Here is a 19,079-nt window from a genome sequence, read left to right as displayed (position 1 = left end):
GCGCGGGCCGCGGCGGGGCGGTGTGAGGCAGCCGGCGGTCCTGCGCGTGCGGCGCCTTCCAGCCTGGGCCTGTGGCCGTACGGAACGGCAGCGCTGTGGCACCCGCCCCCCCCGTGAGGAGAGGGTTCGGCCCGTGTCCGAGCCCGTGCCGCAGTCGGTACCTCCTGTGGCGTTACACCGGAGCCAGGCCGTCCCTCACCGGGCGGCAGGCCTGTGCTGCGCGGGCCAGAGTGGGCCACAGCGCCTGGAGTGCCAGGGCCAGCTCTTAAGAAACAGAGGGGAAACAGCCTACGAGGGAGGCTGCTGCACCGAGGGTTCTGCTGCTGTGAAACTCGTGTGCTTTAGAAAAGGGGAAAAAGCAAACATGGCGGTACAGCCAGGCAGGGGTACTCCACTGCTGCTTAACAGTGGGCCCGCAGCAGAGTTTCTTTTAGCTCGGGCAGTTTACGGTGACTGCACAAGGTGTGTGTGGGGGTGCTGCTCCAAGGGCAGGGTGGCAGCAGGGTGGCTGAGGCGAGTTGCCCTGGGCATGGCTCCGGCTTCCCCTGGGACGGAGGAGCACCGCCGAGGTCAGCAGGAGCCGGTGGGACGGTGGAGGAGCACCGCCGAGGTCAGCAGGAGCCGGTGGGACGGTGGAGGAGCACCGCCGAGGTCAGCAGGAGCCGGTGGCCCTGAGGGGTGGCTGATCCCTCTGTGCCAGCGCCACCTGGTTATCAAGCAGCATTCTGGGAATAGTTACTCTTCTCGCTATAATTGATGTCTTACTTGGACTATTCCCTTTCCATTAGAAAGTGGTTTCTGTGAAAAATACATGTTACAGGCCAATTTAAAAGAAAAACCAAAATTTGCACATGAGCAGAGGCACACAAGTACTGCTGGAGCACATGCTAGGTATCCATCCCAGGACAGTTCTACAGTGAAACTGGGTGTGTTGCCTTGTTATTATCTCATAAACATCTTTCCTTTTTCTGGTTCAATGCCATGTACTAAAGCTTATCTCTTTTCCTTTTGGCACATAATAAAGCTGCCTTTCAGCGTGAAGCAGAGGCGGGCAGAACAGTTCCAAAAATCTGAACTATGGCAGTCTTCTAGGTAATACGGATCAGAGCGATCCCTCTTCAGACTTCAGAGGAACTGCTTGCCATGAGTTCAGAGACAACGATCTAGGAGAGAGGAAAAAGCTGTACCAGCTCCTTCCTCCCCACCTGTCCACCAGCTCTGACCCATGCAGTGTGTCTTGCACAGTGCTGTCATATGCCCCCTTAAGTGCAGGAATATGTTTTCCCCCAGGTTTGTTTCAGTCTCTCTAGTGCATCTCTCTGCTTGTGGAGCAATAAGAGTAAGTCTTGGTCCTATTTTGCTTAAAGCTTGACTTGAAAAGAGTTGGCTAGGAATGTTTTACAGGCCGTTAGAAATGAAGAAAGACCTTAATAAAAAAAAATACATGCTCTGGGAAGTACAGAGTCTTCTTAAATAGCTGTCTTGCACAAAAGCAAGCACAGCTTGCCAACTGAAAATGCCTTCCACCTCTAGTCCCACAGCTAAATAGCTCAATAGTTTTTCCAGTTACATACTGCAGAGCTGAAAGCTGGACTCTCATGCAGCGTGCCAAGTTCAGCTCCATAGATGTGCATAATAATTCTAGGATTTCCTTTTTTCCTGAATACAACACAATTCTGCTGAAAAGTAGGAGGGTGTGTCATAAATCCATATTCATCTGAGAATGAGTGGCTGGAGGTTTACAGTTCCATGCAGAATACATGTATATTATGTTTAGGAGGAGATGCACATTTTAGAGGTTTTAAAGGCAAGACTGTCCAACTAAATAACACTGCTATTTGAGCTGGTCTGTTGGAGGAAAAAATAGAACACTATCCATGGGAAAATGGGGATAATTATTATTATCTAAAATATAACTATTTAATGGGTTTGGGTTGTTATTCCCCACCACTACTGTGTCTTTCATAGAGGTCAGAGGTGATGAAAATTCAGTAGCAAACAGCTGAAGTGATTTCATGGCGTGACAGGAGTGTCCCAGTTTTTGTCAACTGAAAACATTTTAGGTTTTGCATAAACACATCTCAGAAAATTCCAATTCAGCAATGCCTTACTGGCTGTTTTTGTGAATACAGAAAACTGACCAATCCTCCCCGAATCCATCCATGTGTTTGAAAGGTACTAACCTGTATGTACCTGGCAGAGACGCTGCTGGCCATGAGCAGCTTTCGGAAGGCTGTGAGGATGAACTGACCCAGATAGACCTCCTGGCCAGGGGGTTGGGAAGTGGGGGAACGGCAGGCACACACCCAATGCTCTGATGGGACCAAGTTTGTCAGAGCTTTGCGTTTCGCAGTTTTCTCCTTGCCTTCTGCTGTAGCGTGTGCTTTTATTCTTTATTTGCCTCATACTTTCTACATCATATGTCCACGATGTCAAGCCTGGCAGCTGCTTTACTTACCCAGATTGGTTCTCATCAAGATGAAAGCTTGACACTTGAGATGTTGTGGGAAATTTTACCTCCTAGGCTCTCGAGATGAGCGCCAGGGACTGGAGCAAGCTTGTTGCTCTGTGCTGTAAAAAGGTAGGAGGAATCAGTGGGCAGACTGCTGTTCTAAATGAGAAACTAGCGCCTTTGTGCTCTTATTTCTGGTTTTGAGAGTTAGCGATGCTGCTTGTATTGTGGCTCTCATCCAGTGCCCCTGGAAACCGCTGAAAAGGCTCCCATTGACTTCAGTAATAGTTTGATCAGGCCTTCAATGCACAACGAGGCCATTGTTTAGTTTTGCTGCCACTAGGGGTTTTGGCACGGTTGCTCCCCTGCTGCCCTCAGATATACATATCCACTAAGTCCTTGCAAGTACTGATTTACATGTCTGATGTACAGTCTCTGATGGCAGAAAAAGGTTACCTTTTCCTGAACATGGAGAAACTTTGAGGCTGGAATCCTGGTGATCCATTGACTTCTCTGGTAAATGCTTTTGTTCTGTTAGTAAATATAACTTATGTGATTGGATTCTCTTAAAGACTTGAGTTTAAAACTATACTGGCACATTGGGTTAGCAATTGGAGAATCGGAAAACATCTTCTAGAAAACACAGTTAATATTTATAAAATTGCACTGGTCAAGAGTTATGTTTTAGGAAATGCAAATCCGATTAGTTCTTCTAATGTATTTGCTTAAGTTTATTCAATCATCTCCTTAGCTCTGCAACAATAAAACCACAAAAGACTAGCCTGTGTATGCTTTGCTGTGTGATGCCTATTAGTAGTGAAAGGGACCTCAGACTCCCAAACTTTGCACTGTATCTGAAGGCAATGTAGAGTCTGTGGAATCGGAAGCTTCATAGCAGGATTAGTGTTCATTTAAAATAATCTACAGCAAAAGAATAAAGCCTGGATGATTGCTAAGCTACTTTGTTGGCTGGTTGGCTTTAAGGGATCTGTAAGACTTCAGTATTTTATCTCCTTGCTGTAAAGGCCAACTTATTAAACTGAGAAATGCAACAAATGAAAACACAGATTCTTAAAACTGGCCTTTATTGTCATCTATTTTTCTGCTATCTATTTTTAATACATCCTGTATCCAGGAATAATGTTAAGAAACTAAGAAATAGTTTCCAATTGTGCCCAGTCAGGCAAGGGATAGACACTTTTTATCAAGCAGGGGTGCTTTGAGAACAGGAATCCCCTCTGAAAAACTAATTTAAAAATATTTCTAGTTCCTGATGGTAACAATTTAAAAAAAAAAAAAAAGTGAGAGAAGCAGATATATGACTAAAGAACCAACTGTGAAAGCTTAAATAGCTGGTTTATTTTTTTTTCAGTCTTACTCTTCATGAGGGGAAAATTAAGTTCACTTGGTCCAAAAGAGAAATCATGACTCAACAGCTCTGAGACGGGACAATTCATGGCTTGAAAAATAACTATCTGAAAAATCTGTGCTGCTGCTTTCTTGCATATAGGCCTGGGGTATACATGGGCTTCAGTCATCCTGCTAAAGAGGAGTACACCTCTGTTTAACACATGCCATTCATTCATCCCTTTTTATATGTTCCTTTCTCCTTAGGAGAGAGAGCATGAAGTGAGCTACAGCCTATTTGGTTAATGATTAACCATATGGATTAGGAACAAAATAATACTTGTAAATCAGGAATTCTTCATATAGAAAATGAAAATATAAACAGTGAGTATAAACTATGTTCATAAGATGTTGCATTTTTTAATGATTCTGACTCATTCTTGATGTTGCATCCATTACAATTAACAGATATAAAAGGAGTATCGTTTACAAAGTACCGCCAGTCCTGTGCAAAGACAGTTGAATCTCAGGAGCAACACAGCTGTGCTAGCTGTAACGGCGCCGCTGATAATTAGTGTGCTAATGTCAGATTGGTTTCGCTCTTACATTCTTGTGAGCAATAAAGTTTAGGTCATGCTCAGTAGAATATTCTTACTGCGCTCGTACTGCTTTAAACTTCCAAAAATGAGGAACAGTTATCAAATGTGTCATTTGAAACTGGGACAGTGGGACCCTGCTGTGGCCGATGTTAGCTGTGTGGCCCAAGCGGAGTTTCCTTAGCCGAACCACATCTGTCACTTAATAATTAGCCCGTATGTATAAAAAGCAGAGCCTTTGCAAAGGAGGATCTGCATCATTGTATCCCAAAGTAACGGTTTTCATTTCTATACCAGAATCACAGAAGTCACATGTTTTGTCTTGGTGACTTTAAAAAAAAAAAAACAAACATGTTTGCATTTGGTTTTCCTTTATAAAATTAAGTTTAGCTCTATTTATCTTACTCAAAATGTTTTACACTTTTTTTCTTTTTTTCGCTGAAACTATTCATTAAATTCACAGGAACTGACATGTAGCTCTGAGTGACCTAAAAGGGTATTTCTAAGGAAATAATTAATCTAAAATGTTTGTGTTTGGGTTTTTTTTTTTTGGTCCCATATTACTTTGCTTTCTGTAAATGATGGTGTAGCCTCCTCCCAGACAAGCTCATTAAAATCCCCTTGTAATTGTGCTTGTGTTTAAAAGGGCTCTTGCTACCATTTTATGTCAGAGAGAGAGGAGGATGAAAGTGGGAATGTGCCACATGAACAAAGTGTTCAGCTGGGAAGATAACACTGATGAGTAAGCTGTGCAGCCAGAACTAGTGTTAACTGCACATGTTATGGGGCTTTAAGGGCTTTGAGAACTGAGCTCCAGATAAATAACTTTTTTCCTCCCCTTAATATTTTTCATACCAGAAAGACTTGAATCTTGTCTTTTTCCAGCACAGTTTCAGTGTAACTGCACAGAAATCGCTAGACGAGAGTAAGTGCAGACCACTGCACCAGTTATTACACATTCGTCAACTTTTTACTTCTTTTAGAGTGCAGGTATCAGTGCTATAAGGCTGGAAGAACTTTTTATGTACTATATTCCAGGTCAACTTTTCAAAAGAAAGCAGAAATATTTCATCATCAAACTTATGTGGTCATCAAAAGATTAGTACAAGTTCCTGCTCAATGTTTGGAATTTTTTCCCATTAGAGATTGCCTCATGATTAGCAAGCTGGTAGGTACTAGTGAAAGTGAACATCAGTGTCTGGAATTCCTTTCTAGAGAAGCACAATCAGTGTTGTCACTGGGTTATTTTTGAGCAATGAGCACATCCTCCTGATGCAGCATCTGTTTAACTAGAATGTTTCTTGAAAAACATTTTGATTGTGATGTTTTGGAAAATGATCAGCTACGAGCTGTGAACATTAAAAGGCTGAGAACACAGAGGGGAAATAGTTTGCATGAGAGTGTGTTTACTCCTGATGACACCTGGCTTGTTGGATAAATGTAAGCTTATTCATAGTCTAATAGATGTTCTGGAGTAAAACTGCAAACCTCTTAGTGGTGAGCTCAAACTGTGGCATAAGTACAGAAAGCAAGAGACATGCTTGGAAAAGAGCAAAATGCATGACCAGATAATGGATGCAAAATGAAAGAATCTGAAAGGTTTAAGGTACCAGAAATTTGTTTCAGAATGGGATTTTGCACAGTTTTGCAACACCGTGAACAGCCAGTAATCTCAGATGCTTAATTTCGATGGAGCAGCAGAAAAAGAAACAACCCCCAAACACTTTTCATTGAGCTGCTGGGTTCAGGAAGTTCTGTGCATTTAGACATCCATGTTCTGAAATGCTGCCTAAAATTGCATATATTTTTATGCATAATGGCATTACCTGCAAGCACTACAATACTATGAATATTGCCCCAGTCGTGAGGTTGGGACCTCAGTGCTAGCAGACAGTGGCAATAAGATGTACAGGCATGATTCTCACTTGTTAAGTAGCCTAGGTTTGTGGCAAGAATCACAATTTGGGATGATTCTCCTAACATTCTGAGTAGAATTCAAGGGCTTTGCTAAAGAGACAAGTCAGGCTGCAGTGCTGCGGGGAGCTTTAATCTATGCTATTAGAAATTCAGTAAAACTCAACGTGACTGAGATGAGCTGAAGCCACTTAGAGTCTTGAAAATGTTACCTATCATGATGAAGACAGTAATTACAAATGTTAAATATTTGCATTAAAAATTGTTCTAAATGTTATTCTTTCCTCTAGTAATGAGCCTCTCGAATTTCAGATCAGTCAGGTCTGTGTATAAGGTGGGCAAAGGGAATCTATCACAGCTTCTCCTTTGTTTTATTCAGTGTTGACTTGGATGGTGTCCACAGGAGGTTTCTGTGTCTGTGAACTCCCACTCCTCTCGCAAAGCAGACAGTCTCACCCACATTGCCAGCCCAGCAGCTCTGTACCCGGGTACGCGCTGCCCCCAGGCTATGCCACAGCATGTGCTGTCGGACACGGTTATGGGCAAGTAAGCATCTAACACTTCAACAATACAGACAACTCCAAAACAGTGTATGAGCACAGTGCCTGGCCATGTAGCTTAAAAATACAGCTATAGGGCTCGTGGTACCAATGGTTCTCTTTCACGACTCCCGCAATGGGGAGCAGAGCCCCTGCCAGCTGGTGGGGTACTCACAGCAGCGGCATCTGCACACTGGGTACAGAAGCTCAGGCAATAAATAGTGAACCCGGTACATAAAGTCCCTGTGCAATCCTCAAACTCCTGTGCTTTCTGAAAGCAGAAGGGTGTGAGAGCTGGGGAAGGAGCTCCACAGAGCTCTAGCCAATGTCCCAGTGGTTTGGCTGCACTGTTACTCCTCTTGTCTGTGGGAGGCCGGGTCAGCTCCAGCAGAGAGATTCAGAGCTAGGCACTTCCTACTTTCCTAATTGTTCCTAATTAACACATTGGGGTTTGGGCCAGACCCTAATTGCAGAGCTGTCATTTCCCTGGCACGGGGCTCCAGTCAGTGCTGTGGCTGAGACGGAGGAGGCAGGGAGGGCAGAGAAGCACCGACTCCAGGAGACCCCTCGGAGGGAGGCAGAGCACGAGGCCAGAGTCACCGACCCGACTCAGAAGGAGCCCGAAGCCGGGGTGTGACGTACCCCTCTTCAGTTTTGGGACTTGGCTGTAGACGCCTCTATGAAGCTTGCTGACAGGAGCTCCTGCTGGGCAGCCATACTCACCACACTTTGGGATGAGGTTCTGTTGGTTGGTGTGGCCAGGAAGAGAACCCAGGAGCCCCGAAGGCTTGATGGCTGAATTCTGCCACTGGTGTTCAGGGGGTGAGTCTTAAATCCTTGCTTTGGTTTCCGTTTCTTTATGCCAAGCAGAAGACTTGCAGCCCTAGGAGACACAGAGAGGAAGTGTAGCCACGTAGGGAGTAGGGTACAAATTGTGTTGCCTGGTAATACCTCTGGGCTTTGAGAGACTGGACTGGATCTGGCAAAGCAGGAGTCACCACAGCCTCCCTTTCCTTGGGTGTAAGTGTGCTAAGGAACAGACTCTGCAGAAGGCTGCTGTCTGTCATTCCTCGAGGGACTTTGTCTTCCAGTTTAATGCTGCCATCAGAATCGGAATGATGCTCAGGGCTGGTGGGGATAGTGAGCCAGGAGAGGCCAAATACTTGTCTGATGTGTGCTACTGGAGCCAGTCCTTCCCCTCTCTGAGAAGAGGGCCTGCTCCTCAGGATGTTGTCTTGGGGGTCTTTTTGAGCTTTTTCTCGGGAGTCATTGGACTGTGCTGTACCTTGGACCAGGGATCTAAGCCATGAAATATCAGAAACGTGAAAGGTGTGTACCAGAAGAGGCTAAGCTGGGTGGAAAGTGAAGAATGTTAAAAAAAAAAAAAAAAAGCAGGGCCAGCAAAACCCTCACAATTTGACTTTGGTTTCAAATGGAAACCATGCCGAAATATTATTAAATCTATTAAGCTATTTAAATTATTGAGCTTCTAACTTTTTTTTTTTTGTTTTAATGACCCAATTTGGAACCCCCTTCTTTCTTTTCCTTTCTTGGCTACAGGAGTCTTGCACGATGAAGCAGAAGTTCCCAAGCTGGGAACTTGTGCCTTGACACACCACGAATGTCCTGTTACACGATTGCTACCTCAGCAAAAAGGCAACCATTTTTGTGTCATTTAGCAACCGTTGGTGCTGTTGACAGCACAGACTTCTACCTGTTGCCACTTAAGAACAGGAGGAGCTGGATGATGAGGGCTCTCCCTTTTCTGAAGACCCTCACTTTGCAGAACAACATGAAATGCTCAAGTGAATGGGGTGGATTCGACTGGAAGCCACCCGTTTCCAGGCGTGCTGAAGGCAGCAGTGTGTTCAGACCTCCCTCAGATGGCTGCAAGCCAGCAAGTGCCTGGCACAGGTGGGAGTTGCACAAGCAGGTGGAACGACCATTGGTGCTCTGAAGAGGTCTTTGACCCGTGCTGTTCTCTTGTACCACAGGCCAAAGGCCTTTGGGGGGCTTAACCTCCTGGTCAAGGTGGGTCCCGTCAGAGCAGGCCCCCAGCTTGTGATGAGGAGCGTTGAGAGGCTCATCTGGCCCATCAGCAGCATGGCTGCCTCTCCCCCACCTCTGGCACCTTGTGTGCCTTCTCCTGTTGAGAATCCCCACTCGCCTGCACCTGGAAGAGGCAGGGCAGGGTTGGGAATGTGAAGAGCATGATCACACAGAGATGTTGCTGCAGCACCGTCTCCAGTCAGCGAGGCAGCATTTCAGAGAAGTGGAATACATAAGCCCTTAGTCTGGTGCAGATATGTTTGAAGAGACAGAAGTACAAAAATTTATGTGGAAGGACATGTGTTATCTGGTGTCTGTATGGGTATAAATTTGTGTTGTGATGAATGTATTAATTAGTCAAAATGAAGACGTATTTAGGAGTTTGCAGGAGTTCTCTTGCATTGTACACAGGTGTAGGACTGTGGACTGCAACTGAAACTTGATTGCTGCATGTGAACAAAGGCTTTCCTGGCTCAGCATAGCATTGCTCTTTTCTGTAACACATAGAATCAGGTTGTTCAGGTTGGAAAAGACCCTTGGGATCATCGAGTCCAACCATCAACCCCACTCTACAAAGTTCTCCCCTACACCATATCCCCCAACACCACATCCAATCGACTGTTAAAGCACATCCAGGGATGGTGACTCAACCCCCTCCCTGGGCAGCCTATTCCAATCTCTGACCACTCTTTCTGTGAAGAATTGTTTCCTAATGGCCACTCTAAACCTACCCTGTTGCAACTTGAAGCCATTCCCTCTTGTTCTATGGCTAATTACCTGTGAGAAGAGACCAGCTCCAACCTCTCTACAATGGCCTTTCAAGTAGTTGTAGAGAGTGATGAGGTCTCCCCTCAGCCTCCTCTTCCTCAAACTAAACAGTCCCAGCTCCTTCAATCATTCTTCATAAGGTCTGTTCTCCAGGCCCTTCACCAGCTTCGTTGTCTCCTCTGCACCCCCTCCAGCACCTCCAGATCTCTCTTGGATTGAGGTGCCCAAAACTGGACAATGCTCGAGGTGTGGCCTCACCAGTGCTGAGTACAGGGGCACAATCACCTCCCTCCTTCTGCTGGTCACACTATTTCTAATCCAAGCCAGGATGCCATTGGCTTTCTTGGCCACCTGGGCACACTGCTGGCTCATATTCAGTCGCTTGTCAATTAGAAGCCCCAGGTCCTTTTCTGCCAGGCAGCTCCAGACACACTTCCCCAAGCCTGTACCAATGCAGGGGGTTGGTGTGGCCCAAGTGCAGGACCTGGAACTTGGTCTTGTTGAACCTCATCCTATTAACGTTGGCCCATCGATCCAATCTATCCAAGTCTCTCTGTAGAGCCTCCCTGTCCTCATGCACTTGATCGCAACACTCCTGCTTAACTTGGTGTCATCTGCAAACCTACTGATGACACGCTCTGTGTCCTTATCAAGATGAGTCTGAATTACAACTACTGAAGCAGACAGACTGCAGAATTTTCATTAGCTTGGATTATTTGTCTCGTAATGTAAGAAGAAAAATAGTCCAACTTGGTCTGCGTTCTCATGTAATAAATCACATGCTCTAGCATGCCTGAAATGAAGGAGGGCACCCAGTAATTTTTAGAGAAATACTGCACTGTTTTCACAGGAAGGTGTTTGGGAATTTCAGATAAATATTATGATAAATGATATGGGGAAAGGGTGTATTACTTCATACCGTGCCTTGAATCAGCCTCTAGAACCTGGTTATGACTTTCACGGGTGAAAGACATCTTTGTGTTAACAAACTGTATTTATTTGGAATAAGGCATGGTGCTGATGCATACTTGATAATCAATGTAACAAGGCTGTATTATTTCAGGCACTCACTATGAAAGCACACAAAACTGAGTGTTCATTAGAGCACTTTTTTTTAAATTTGAAAAGATAAATTGAGGTGAAACAGGCCACCCACCTGCTCTATAAATTGCTTCTTGCAAGACACCTTTGCTCAGGGACGAGTCCAGATTAACATATTCTCAGGCAATGCCTTTGCACTCACTCTGTGCTGTCCAAAAACGGGCTTTGTGGGAATTCCTGTCTGCCTCAGCGCCAGGAGATGGAGGCGACACCATGGACAGCCAAAGCCCTTCAGACTTGTAGAGCTGTGGCTGTGCTTTGTTAACACTCCCTGTTATACAGCTGCTGCAGGTGGGGGAGACACCCTTAGGTGAGCTTGGCAATGGTGGCCTGGGAGCACGTGTCTCAGTTCAGCTCTGGATCAAACCAGCTCAACTATGCTCAGCACATGTTCTGTTTTCACCTGTGCCACTGGGAAATGAGAGTAATTTTTTGCTTTTCACTGGGTGCTTCTCTGGCCCACGACTGCATCAAACTTGACATCAGTCAGCTTCTTCAGAACATTCAGGGCACGTTCTGGAAACAACCTGAAAGAGATAATAAAATGAAATGAAACGTAGGATAAGTGACTTCAACTATGGGGAAAAACTGGAACTGCAGCTGAAGGAAGAGCTGGTCTGGGAGCAGAATGTGTGCACGCACATGGCCTGAGACCAAGACATTTAAGGCATTATTTCCAAAGTATTTGTAGCCCTCATCGATATATGAATAACGTTAATTCCATCTCCTTTTATGACAACTCCAGGACAGGTATGTACTGGGCAGTATTTGGGTTGCAATATTGCTGCAGGATCCAGGAAGTTTTAATATTGAACACAGATGCATGCATTTGCTTTCTCTTTGCTTTCAAAAGTTTACATGGTTAAATTGGGGAATCTTGGAGGGGAAAAAAAAAAAAAAAAGGACCAGACATCTTTACACCTCTTCAGAAAAAGAAATATGGAAATATCTATTCTGGTTAGATCCAAATTTACTGGCATTCACAAACAGGAAATTACTAAGTGTTTCATGAGATCCTCTAGAAATTAACTGAAAACTTAATTTAGTTGTTCTGAAGTTAATTCTAGGTTTGGAACCTGAAGTCTGATGAAGACACCACCTCGATAGAGCAGCTACACTGGACATTAAAGACATCTGGGAGGACAAGTCTTGCTTCACACAGCAGAGCTAAGCAATAGAGCCAATTTAAAGCAATTTTCCCACTCTGTGACCTCAATCTTTGATGTTGAAGTGAAGAAAAAAATACTAATAATCAGCAGGTCATCGTCTCTTTCTGAAACTTCTCTAAGGCTGCTGTTCCAGAGAAAATGTTGTTTGCAGGCAAAAGGGAAACAGCAATCTGTGAAGAAAAAGTGTTCTTTAGTACTCTCCCCCCCTGCCAAATGAGCCTGAAGAGCAGTCAAGTTCTCCACTGAGAACAGCTAGCTGCAGAAAGTGTATCATAATGACCTATGAGAGGACTCAACAAAATCTTTCTATGGATGATGTCTGTGGTTGTAAGTAGAAAAAATCACTGTACTATTTGGTTAGCTTTCTGATGTGTTCTAAAATAAAACGTAATCCTGACTCAAAAGTTACAAGTTTGTAAATCAAGGCTTGTACACTCAGCAAGATTTGATAGATGTAGGGATGTTTTTCTTTGGGTGGTTTTTTTTCCTACTTACCTTTCAAAGAGTAAAGCAACACGTTGATTTGATGGAACAAAAACCATTTTCTGGTTGGTCAGTATTCCTTCCATCAGGGCCTCGACAACTTCTTCAATCTCCAAAATCTTTCCAAGCCTACACAGGAAAGCATATGTGTAAGAGCTACGGCGGTAAAACATGGGTGGTACTAGCTGATGTAGGGGGTTTTGCATATGCACAAACTCAGGGAAGTCAAATGCAACCATCACGTGGGTTAAAGGACAATGCAGATTTTCTTTATCTCAAGCTGTATACCAATTTATTTCTGGTTTCATATAGTCCCTTGGAGTACAAGGCCTAAAGCTGGGGCTAATATGTAGTGCCTTGATGCAAAGAAGGAAGGACAGGAAAGCAGAGTTGTCATAGTTACCTTGTACTGGGGTTTTTGACAAACCCCGTGTTTATAAAAACTGGACAAAGACACGTAGTTTTTATCCCATCCTTTCCCAAGGTAGACAGCTCCTCTGTCAGAGCCTTGTGAAATCCAACCGCAGCAAACTTGCTTGAACTGCAGGAGGGGAAAAAGCACCAATGAGAAGGCAGAAATACTCTTTTTAACTTTCTGCACCTGGAAATGGCCTCAAAAGTCACACAGCACTGACTTGGAGGCAAAAAACCGTAACCCAGCGGAGAAGAAAAGGCAGGGAAGAATTCTAACTTCCCCCGTGCCAGAGTGCCCTGTGCTGGAGGAGATATTGCTGCTTGGGGGAGTAAGTGTGGGATGCAGAGCGGGTGTCATTCGGGAAAAGCTGCCTTAGTGGTGAACAAAGGAATGTCAGGAGTTCTTAGGAAATGGTAACTCCTGTGCATCAATCGATGGACTTCCTATTTTTCCCTCCTCTTAGGAGGCATTCAGCTTCAGTCTGTAAAATGAAGAAGGATGGGCAGAGTAGAAATGGAAAAAAAATCTACTTTTTCTCATACCACACAGGATGGTTGTGTGACAGTTGCATATGAGTTTTGAAATAGAGGAGAAGTATCCATGGAAAACTTGAGAAACATATTGCTTCAGAAACTGGAACAGGCCAGGAGTATAAACCAACTCCAAAGCAAGCAAAACCAGGGATTCCCTTTATTGACTGCTGTTGATTGGGATGGTGGAATCCCAGTAAAATCCCGGGCTGGGAAGTTCTGGCCTTGCCAACTCTGAGAAGGGTTCCCAAGGGAAGACTGCTCTGCCTGGAGCTGCTGTTACAGAGCGCTAGATCGGATGCAGAATGACAGTGTGCAATCCAACAGTTTTTCTGTGCTTTTCTAGATGTGTTTCAAGTAGAGAAGCAATTTTATCTCACGATGGCAGAAGTATTTCTATACACGAGTCACTACCACAATGGTAGAAAGACCAAAAGCTACTCATGAGGAGTTTACTTGACAACACGACCACAACTCACAGAAGTGCTACGTTCTAAGGAGGAGAATGGAAGGGGATACCTTGGTTGCTAAGCAAAAGTCTGGATCAGTGAGGGAGAGAAAAAAGGAGAAGCTTGCATTAGTTGATGTGTCTCACGTGGCCGTTCCTTCATCCAAGCATTGCTCCTGATTTAGTCAGAGCTAAGAAACAAATCCATGGCAACTTCCAGGCATCCTTAAGTACTGGCTGCTGTGCTTTTTTCTACCTCGGCATGGTCCTTTGGACACACTGTATTCAGTGGAATCATTATTTTGGTCACTCTGTGCTTGCAGATGGCGAATTAAAGACGCAATTAACAAGAAAATAAAAAAAAAAAATTGAGAGGATTTTAAAATCACTTACCAATAAGCTACCATGAAAGAAGTCACAAGATGACCTGCTGCCGAAGCAACTGTGACAATGTGACCGTGGTTGTTGTTCATCATGGTTGGCAGGAAAGCTCTTGTGGTCTTAAAAGTCATTAAAACCAAGAGGCAAAAATGTGGGGGGAGACAAGGGAGGAGGAAAAGAACAATGTTGTTTTAGACATATTTGACACTGACCATGACTATCATTAATTAAGCAACTAATGCTACATGCTGCACAGCCCCTCAGATTCCGAGTGCCACAGAGATACCCATTTTCCATTCAGGTGGTACAGCTGGCAACCTATTTTTCATATGGGAATGTTTCAGAAAGTTGGCTCTAAAGAGGAGCCGATGCTCACATCTTTCCTACACTGCCTTTTAGGCTAGAGGTGTCTGGCGGCAGCGCTGCCGGTGTCTCGCTCCAGCACGTACAATAAAACAGTCATCAATCTGCAGCTTCTCTTTTCTTCTGCTGCAAAGAAGAAGTCCATAACAACCAAAACCCTCCCACTCTGTAAGCCCTGCTGACAGCTGCCCTACCCCAGGGGTCAGCTGTGGACCTGCCAAGGAGCCAGGACCCAGCTGTGTCACCTCGGCTCAGACTGCTGGCAGAAAGCTGGGAGAAAGTCTGCAGGGAGGTGAGAGAGGTGGCAGTCACAAGGACAGGCAGGGATGGTGGGAGAGGGGCTCGGAAGCAGCTCGTGGAGCCAGGAGGGAAGGCGGGGACACACCGCGAGGGGAAGAGCACCCCGGGAGATGGGCCTGGGGGCTGCAGTCTGGGGGGGCCAGTCCTCGCTCTGCCCCGTGGCCGGGCTCTGCTGAGAGCTGCGGGGCTGTGCCTGCCCTGCTCTGCCCGACCTGCACCTGCCTGGCCATCTGGGGCATGTGCCAGCTGCCTTCTGTGTGGGTCAGCTGATAAAAACATTGCTATGTAGTTTTCCCCCGTCTATTTTCTAGTTGCAGGGTGTGGGTGCTCAGCTGTGGGTGCCCAAACTACCCAGTGCAATGAGGATCCCTGGAACACCTCCCACAGAGACCAACCCACGCTCGCATGAAGCCAAAATGAAAAAACTGGGCCAAGCTCAGATCAGCAAGAGGGCAATCAAGTTTCCCAACAGTCCGTCTAGCTGGGTGCCCCTGTGCTATACACGCCCAAAAGATGCCTTTGTCGTCCACTGGTGGCTGAAAAGAATTGTGAGTCTAAATATGCTTCCTCAGGGGTGCCCAAACTACCCAGTGCAATGAGGATCCCTGGAACACCTCCCACAGAGACCAACCCACGCTCGCATGAAGCCAAAATGAAAAAACTGGGCCAAGCTCAGATCAGCAAGAGGGCAATCAAGTTTCCCAACAGTCCGTCTAGCTGGGTGCCCCTGTGCTATACACGCCCAAAAGATGCCTTTGTCGTCCACTGGTAGCTGAAAATAGTTGTGAGTCTAAATATGCTTCCTCAAAAATGCTCCCAGAGAAAGGTAAATACAAAGGTGCTAGTGACACTTACCCACATGTGAGCCAGAATGTTGACTTCAAACATCCTTTCAATCTGGTGGTCCTGAGTTGAGAGCAGGTCGGCAGCTGTAATCACACCAGCGTTGTTCACCAGGATGGAGACATCCCCAATGTCCTTCTTCACCTTTTGGGCAGAAGAAAATCAGAAAGGCGCGGTGTCTCGCTCCAGCACGTACAATAAAACAGTCATCAATCTGCAGCTTCTCTTTTCTTCTGCTGCAAAGAAGAAGTCCATAACAACCAAAACCCTCCCACTCTGTAAGCCCTGCTGACAGCTGCCCTACCCCAGGGGTCAGCTGTGGACCTGCCAAGGAGCCAGGACCCAGCTGTGTCACCTCGGCTCAGACTGCTGGCAGAAAGCTGGGAGAAAGTCTGCAGGGAGGTGAGAGAGGTGGCAGTCACAAGGACAGGCAGGGATGGTGGGAGAGGGGCTCGGAAGCAGCTCGTGGAGCCAGGAGGGAAGGCGGGGACACACCGCGAGGGGAAGAGCACCCCGGGAGATGGGCCTGGGGGCTGCAGTCTGGGGGGGCCAGTCCTCGCTCTGCCCCGTGGCCGGGCTCTGCTGAGAGCTGCGGGGCTGTGCCTGCCCTGCTCTGCCCGACCTGCACCTGCCTGGCCATCTGGGGCATGTGCCAGCTGCCTTCTGTGTGGGTCAGCTGATAAAAACATTGCTATGTAGTTTTCCCCCGTCTATTTTCTAGTTGCAGGGTGTGGGTGCTCAGCTGTGGGTGCCCAAACTACCCAGTGCAATGAGGATCCCTGGAACACCTCCCACAGAGACCAACCCACGCTCGCATGAAGCCAAAATGAAAAAACTGGGCCAAGCTCAGATCAGCAAGAGGGCAATCAAGTTTCCCAACAGTCCGTCTAGCTGGGTGCCCCTGTGCTATACACGCCCAAAAGATGCCTTTGTCGTCCACTGGTGGCTGAAAAGAATTGTGAGTCTAAATATGCTTCCTCAGAAATGCTCCCAGAGAAAGGTAAATACAAAGGTGCTAGTGACACTTACCCACATGTGAGCCAGAATGTTGACTTCAAACATCCTTTCAATCTGGTGGTCCTGAGTCGAGAGCAGGTCGGCAGCTGTAATCACACCAGCGTTGTTCACCAGGATGGAGACATCCCCAATGTCCTTCTTCACCTTTTGGGCAGAAGAAAATCAGAAAGGCGTGTGTCATTTGGTATTACAAAAAAAAAAAAAGAAAAAAAAAGGCAAGGCTGTGGAAAATGAGGCACAGTTAATTTAATTCTTAACACTCTTGCTTTTAGGGAGAGGAAGATCGTGCTACGCTTCCAGACGCAGTAGGAAGTGTGCAGAAGTAACCATGAAATCTGGTTTAAATCTGATGCTTCTCCCTGAATTGCTGCCAGTGTGTACAGTCTGCCACGTGTTGCCCACAGACACGGCACGCTCTGTGTAGTCACGGCTGGGCCAACGGACGTGCAGACTGTTTTGAGGCAGCCGGACCATATCCTTTACAGGGAAATGTTTCAAATGTCCCCAGTGTTGTCCATGTGCTGTTCAGGAAACTAAAAAGGCAGAAGTTCCTCCAGGAGCCAGACTTTTAAAGAGCAAACTTGGCAATGAGGCGTGATATCCCAGAGACTCACAAAAGAGGATGAGACTGGCTGTGGTCTCGGAAGGGCTACTTCACTCTCCATACAGAACGCAGCCACAAGCTGCCAAGGGCTTGTATCTGTGGTCTCGGAAGGGCTACTTCACTCTCCGTACAGAACGCAGCCACAAGTGGGGAGATCCCAAGGGCTTATACGGTTTGCATACAATACCTCTTGTTTTCCTGGTGATTCTGAAAATCGAGCACGTTTGGGTAAGCCTCTGGGTGTGCCCCTGCCCCCGTACCTTCTCTGCAGCGCTGTAGATTTCCTCCCTCTTGCTGCAGTCCACCACAAAGGCTCCAACAGTGGCTCCCAGCCTTTCGCATTCTGCTGCCGTGTCCTCAACGCCATGCTGCAAGAGGCAGAAAAGAAAGACACACGTGTCAACTGCACCCTGCCCACGTGTTGCTGCTTGGGCACCGCAGCCGACTAGTTAGAGCCTGAGGATTTGTCCCCATCACGTAACCGCTGCCAGGGCCCTGAACGGTTCATGGCTGCCCAGGGACAGAGCTGGGGTCCGTGGGAGGACGAGTCTTTCCAACCTCCAATTCCGGGTGGAGTGCCTGGCAGGAGGGGAATGTGGCAGCAAGAGCGAGTTTGCCTTGGTGAGGCATAGGGAGCTCGGCTGCAGAGAGGGGGCACTCGGAGACTTTCTCAGCACAGCTGACAGACACCGTGACGGTAAAGCAGAGCTCTTAAAACACGGGCCCAGCTGACAGCCCCGACAGATGGAAAGTGCCCTGTGCACCCCTGTATTTACAGGCTGGAGGGGAGAAGGCAGATGTGCTCCAAAGCACACAGCGTAGAGGGATGTTTCTGAAAAGAACAACAGTTGGACACATGTAGAGCAGAAGCTCCCCTAAGTCATTACATCAACCCAGCGAGCGAGGGCCAAACTGACTTTGCTGCAGCCTTGTCCCTGGGCGCCAGAGAGCCGTGCCAACGGGGACCTGTTCTGTGAAAAGCCCCAGTTCACAATTGGCCTGGGACAGAAGCTGTGCAAGTCCCTGGGGTGGATGACTGGGCAGCTCTAGCTGCTGCTTAAGGCTGATGGCCCCCAGGAACGAGGCCTTTGCCAGGGCAGGGGGACCGGGGAAACAAACTCCTAAAACCTTTGGCACCCACCACCTCCCTTGGCATTGTATTTCAGTGCCTGCTTACACCCACCCTTGCCATGTACTTCCTTGTACCAAAGCCAGGTCTCGCATGCTACTAAATTTATTCCTGTTTCCCCCTTTCCAGTCAACACAGACAACACAACAGCAGCCCTTCACCCATGGAGAGACTGGCACCATGCCTCCTCCCACCCCTCCAGAGCGGCCTCAGCTGTAACGGGTGGCATCACACACTGAATATATTCAGCAATGTCCTCCCTGATCACGCATTCCCTTATGCTAGGCTTGTCCTGGTTTTGTTTGTTCCTTTGTTTGGGATGGGCTGTTTTTTCATCAGCTTCGGCATGACACGAGGAACTCCTCTGCGGTTTCTGATCCACGGTGTCAAAATCCTTTCCCGCACGCTGCCGCCCAGCACTCACCCCCTCTGCACAGCCCGTGGCTCCCACGCACACCGCTTTGCCTTGGTCCCTACTGACTGATCCTCTGCGTGTTTGTACCTGTCCATCCTCCGCTTGCCAAGGCCTTTTTGCGCTCTAGTGAACTCAGCTGAACTAGAGCTTGGGCTAGTGCCCCGGAGGGCAGGAGGGCTCACACACAGCACAGCGCAGTGCTGCCTGTCAACAGGA

At 46.9% G+C, this 19,079-nt stretch overlaps 1 protein-coding gene across 1 annotated transcript in view; it reads right to left on the bottom strand.

Moving 5' to 3' along the window:
• Positions 1 to 10,640: 10,640 nt before the first annotated feature.
• Positions 10,641 to 19,079, bottom strand: part of LOC106892542 (estradiol 17-beta-dehydrogenase 11-like) — a 12,232-nt gene continuing 3,793 nt past the window's right edge. The window contains exons 3-8 of the mRNA XM_014949806.1: positions 17,580 to 17,687; positions 16,728 to 16,859; positions 14,205 to 14,311; positions 12,822 to 12,959; positions 12,431 to 12,547; positions 10,641 to 11,293 (exon numbers count right to left, since the gene is read on the bottom strand). Of these exons, the coding sequence (XP_014805292.1) occupies positions 11,206 to 11,293; positions 12,431 to 12,547; positions 12,822 to 12,959; positions 14,205 to 14,311; positions 16,728 to 16,859; positions 17,580 to 17,687 (690 nt within the window). The 3' untranslated portion in view covers positions 10,641 to 11,205. The remainder of the gene's footprint in view (positions 11,294 to 12,430; positions 12,548 to 12,821; positions 12,960 to 14,204; positions 14,312 to 16,727; positions 16,860 to 17,579; positions 17,688 to 19,079) is intronic.

The sequence above is a fragment of the Calidris pugnax genome, unplaced genomic scaffold, assembly GCF_001431845.1.
Source record: "Calidris pugnax isolate Ruff unplaced genomic scaffold, ASM143184v1 scaffold42, whole genome shotgun sequence".
In the NCBI taxonomy this organism is placed as follows: domain Eukaryota; kingdom Metazoa; phylum Chordata; class Aves; order Charadriiformes; family Scolopacidae; genus Calidris; species Calidris pugnax.
The sequence above is the reverse complement of the archived record's forward strand: the minus strand, read 5'-3'. Positions and strand labels throughout refer to the sequence as shown.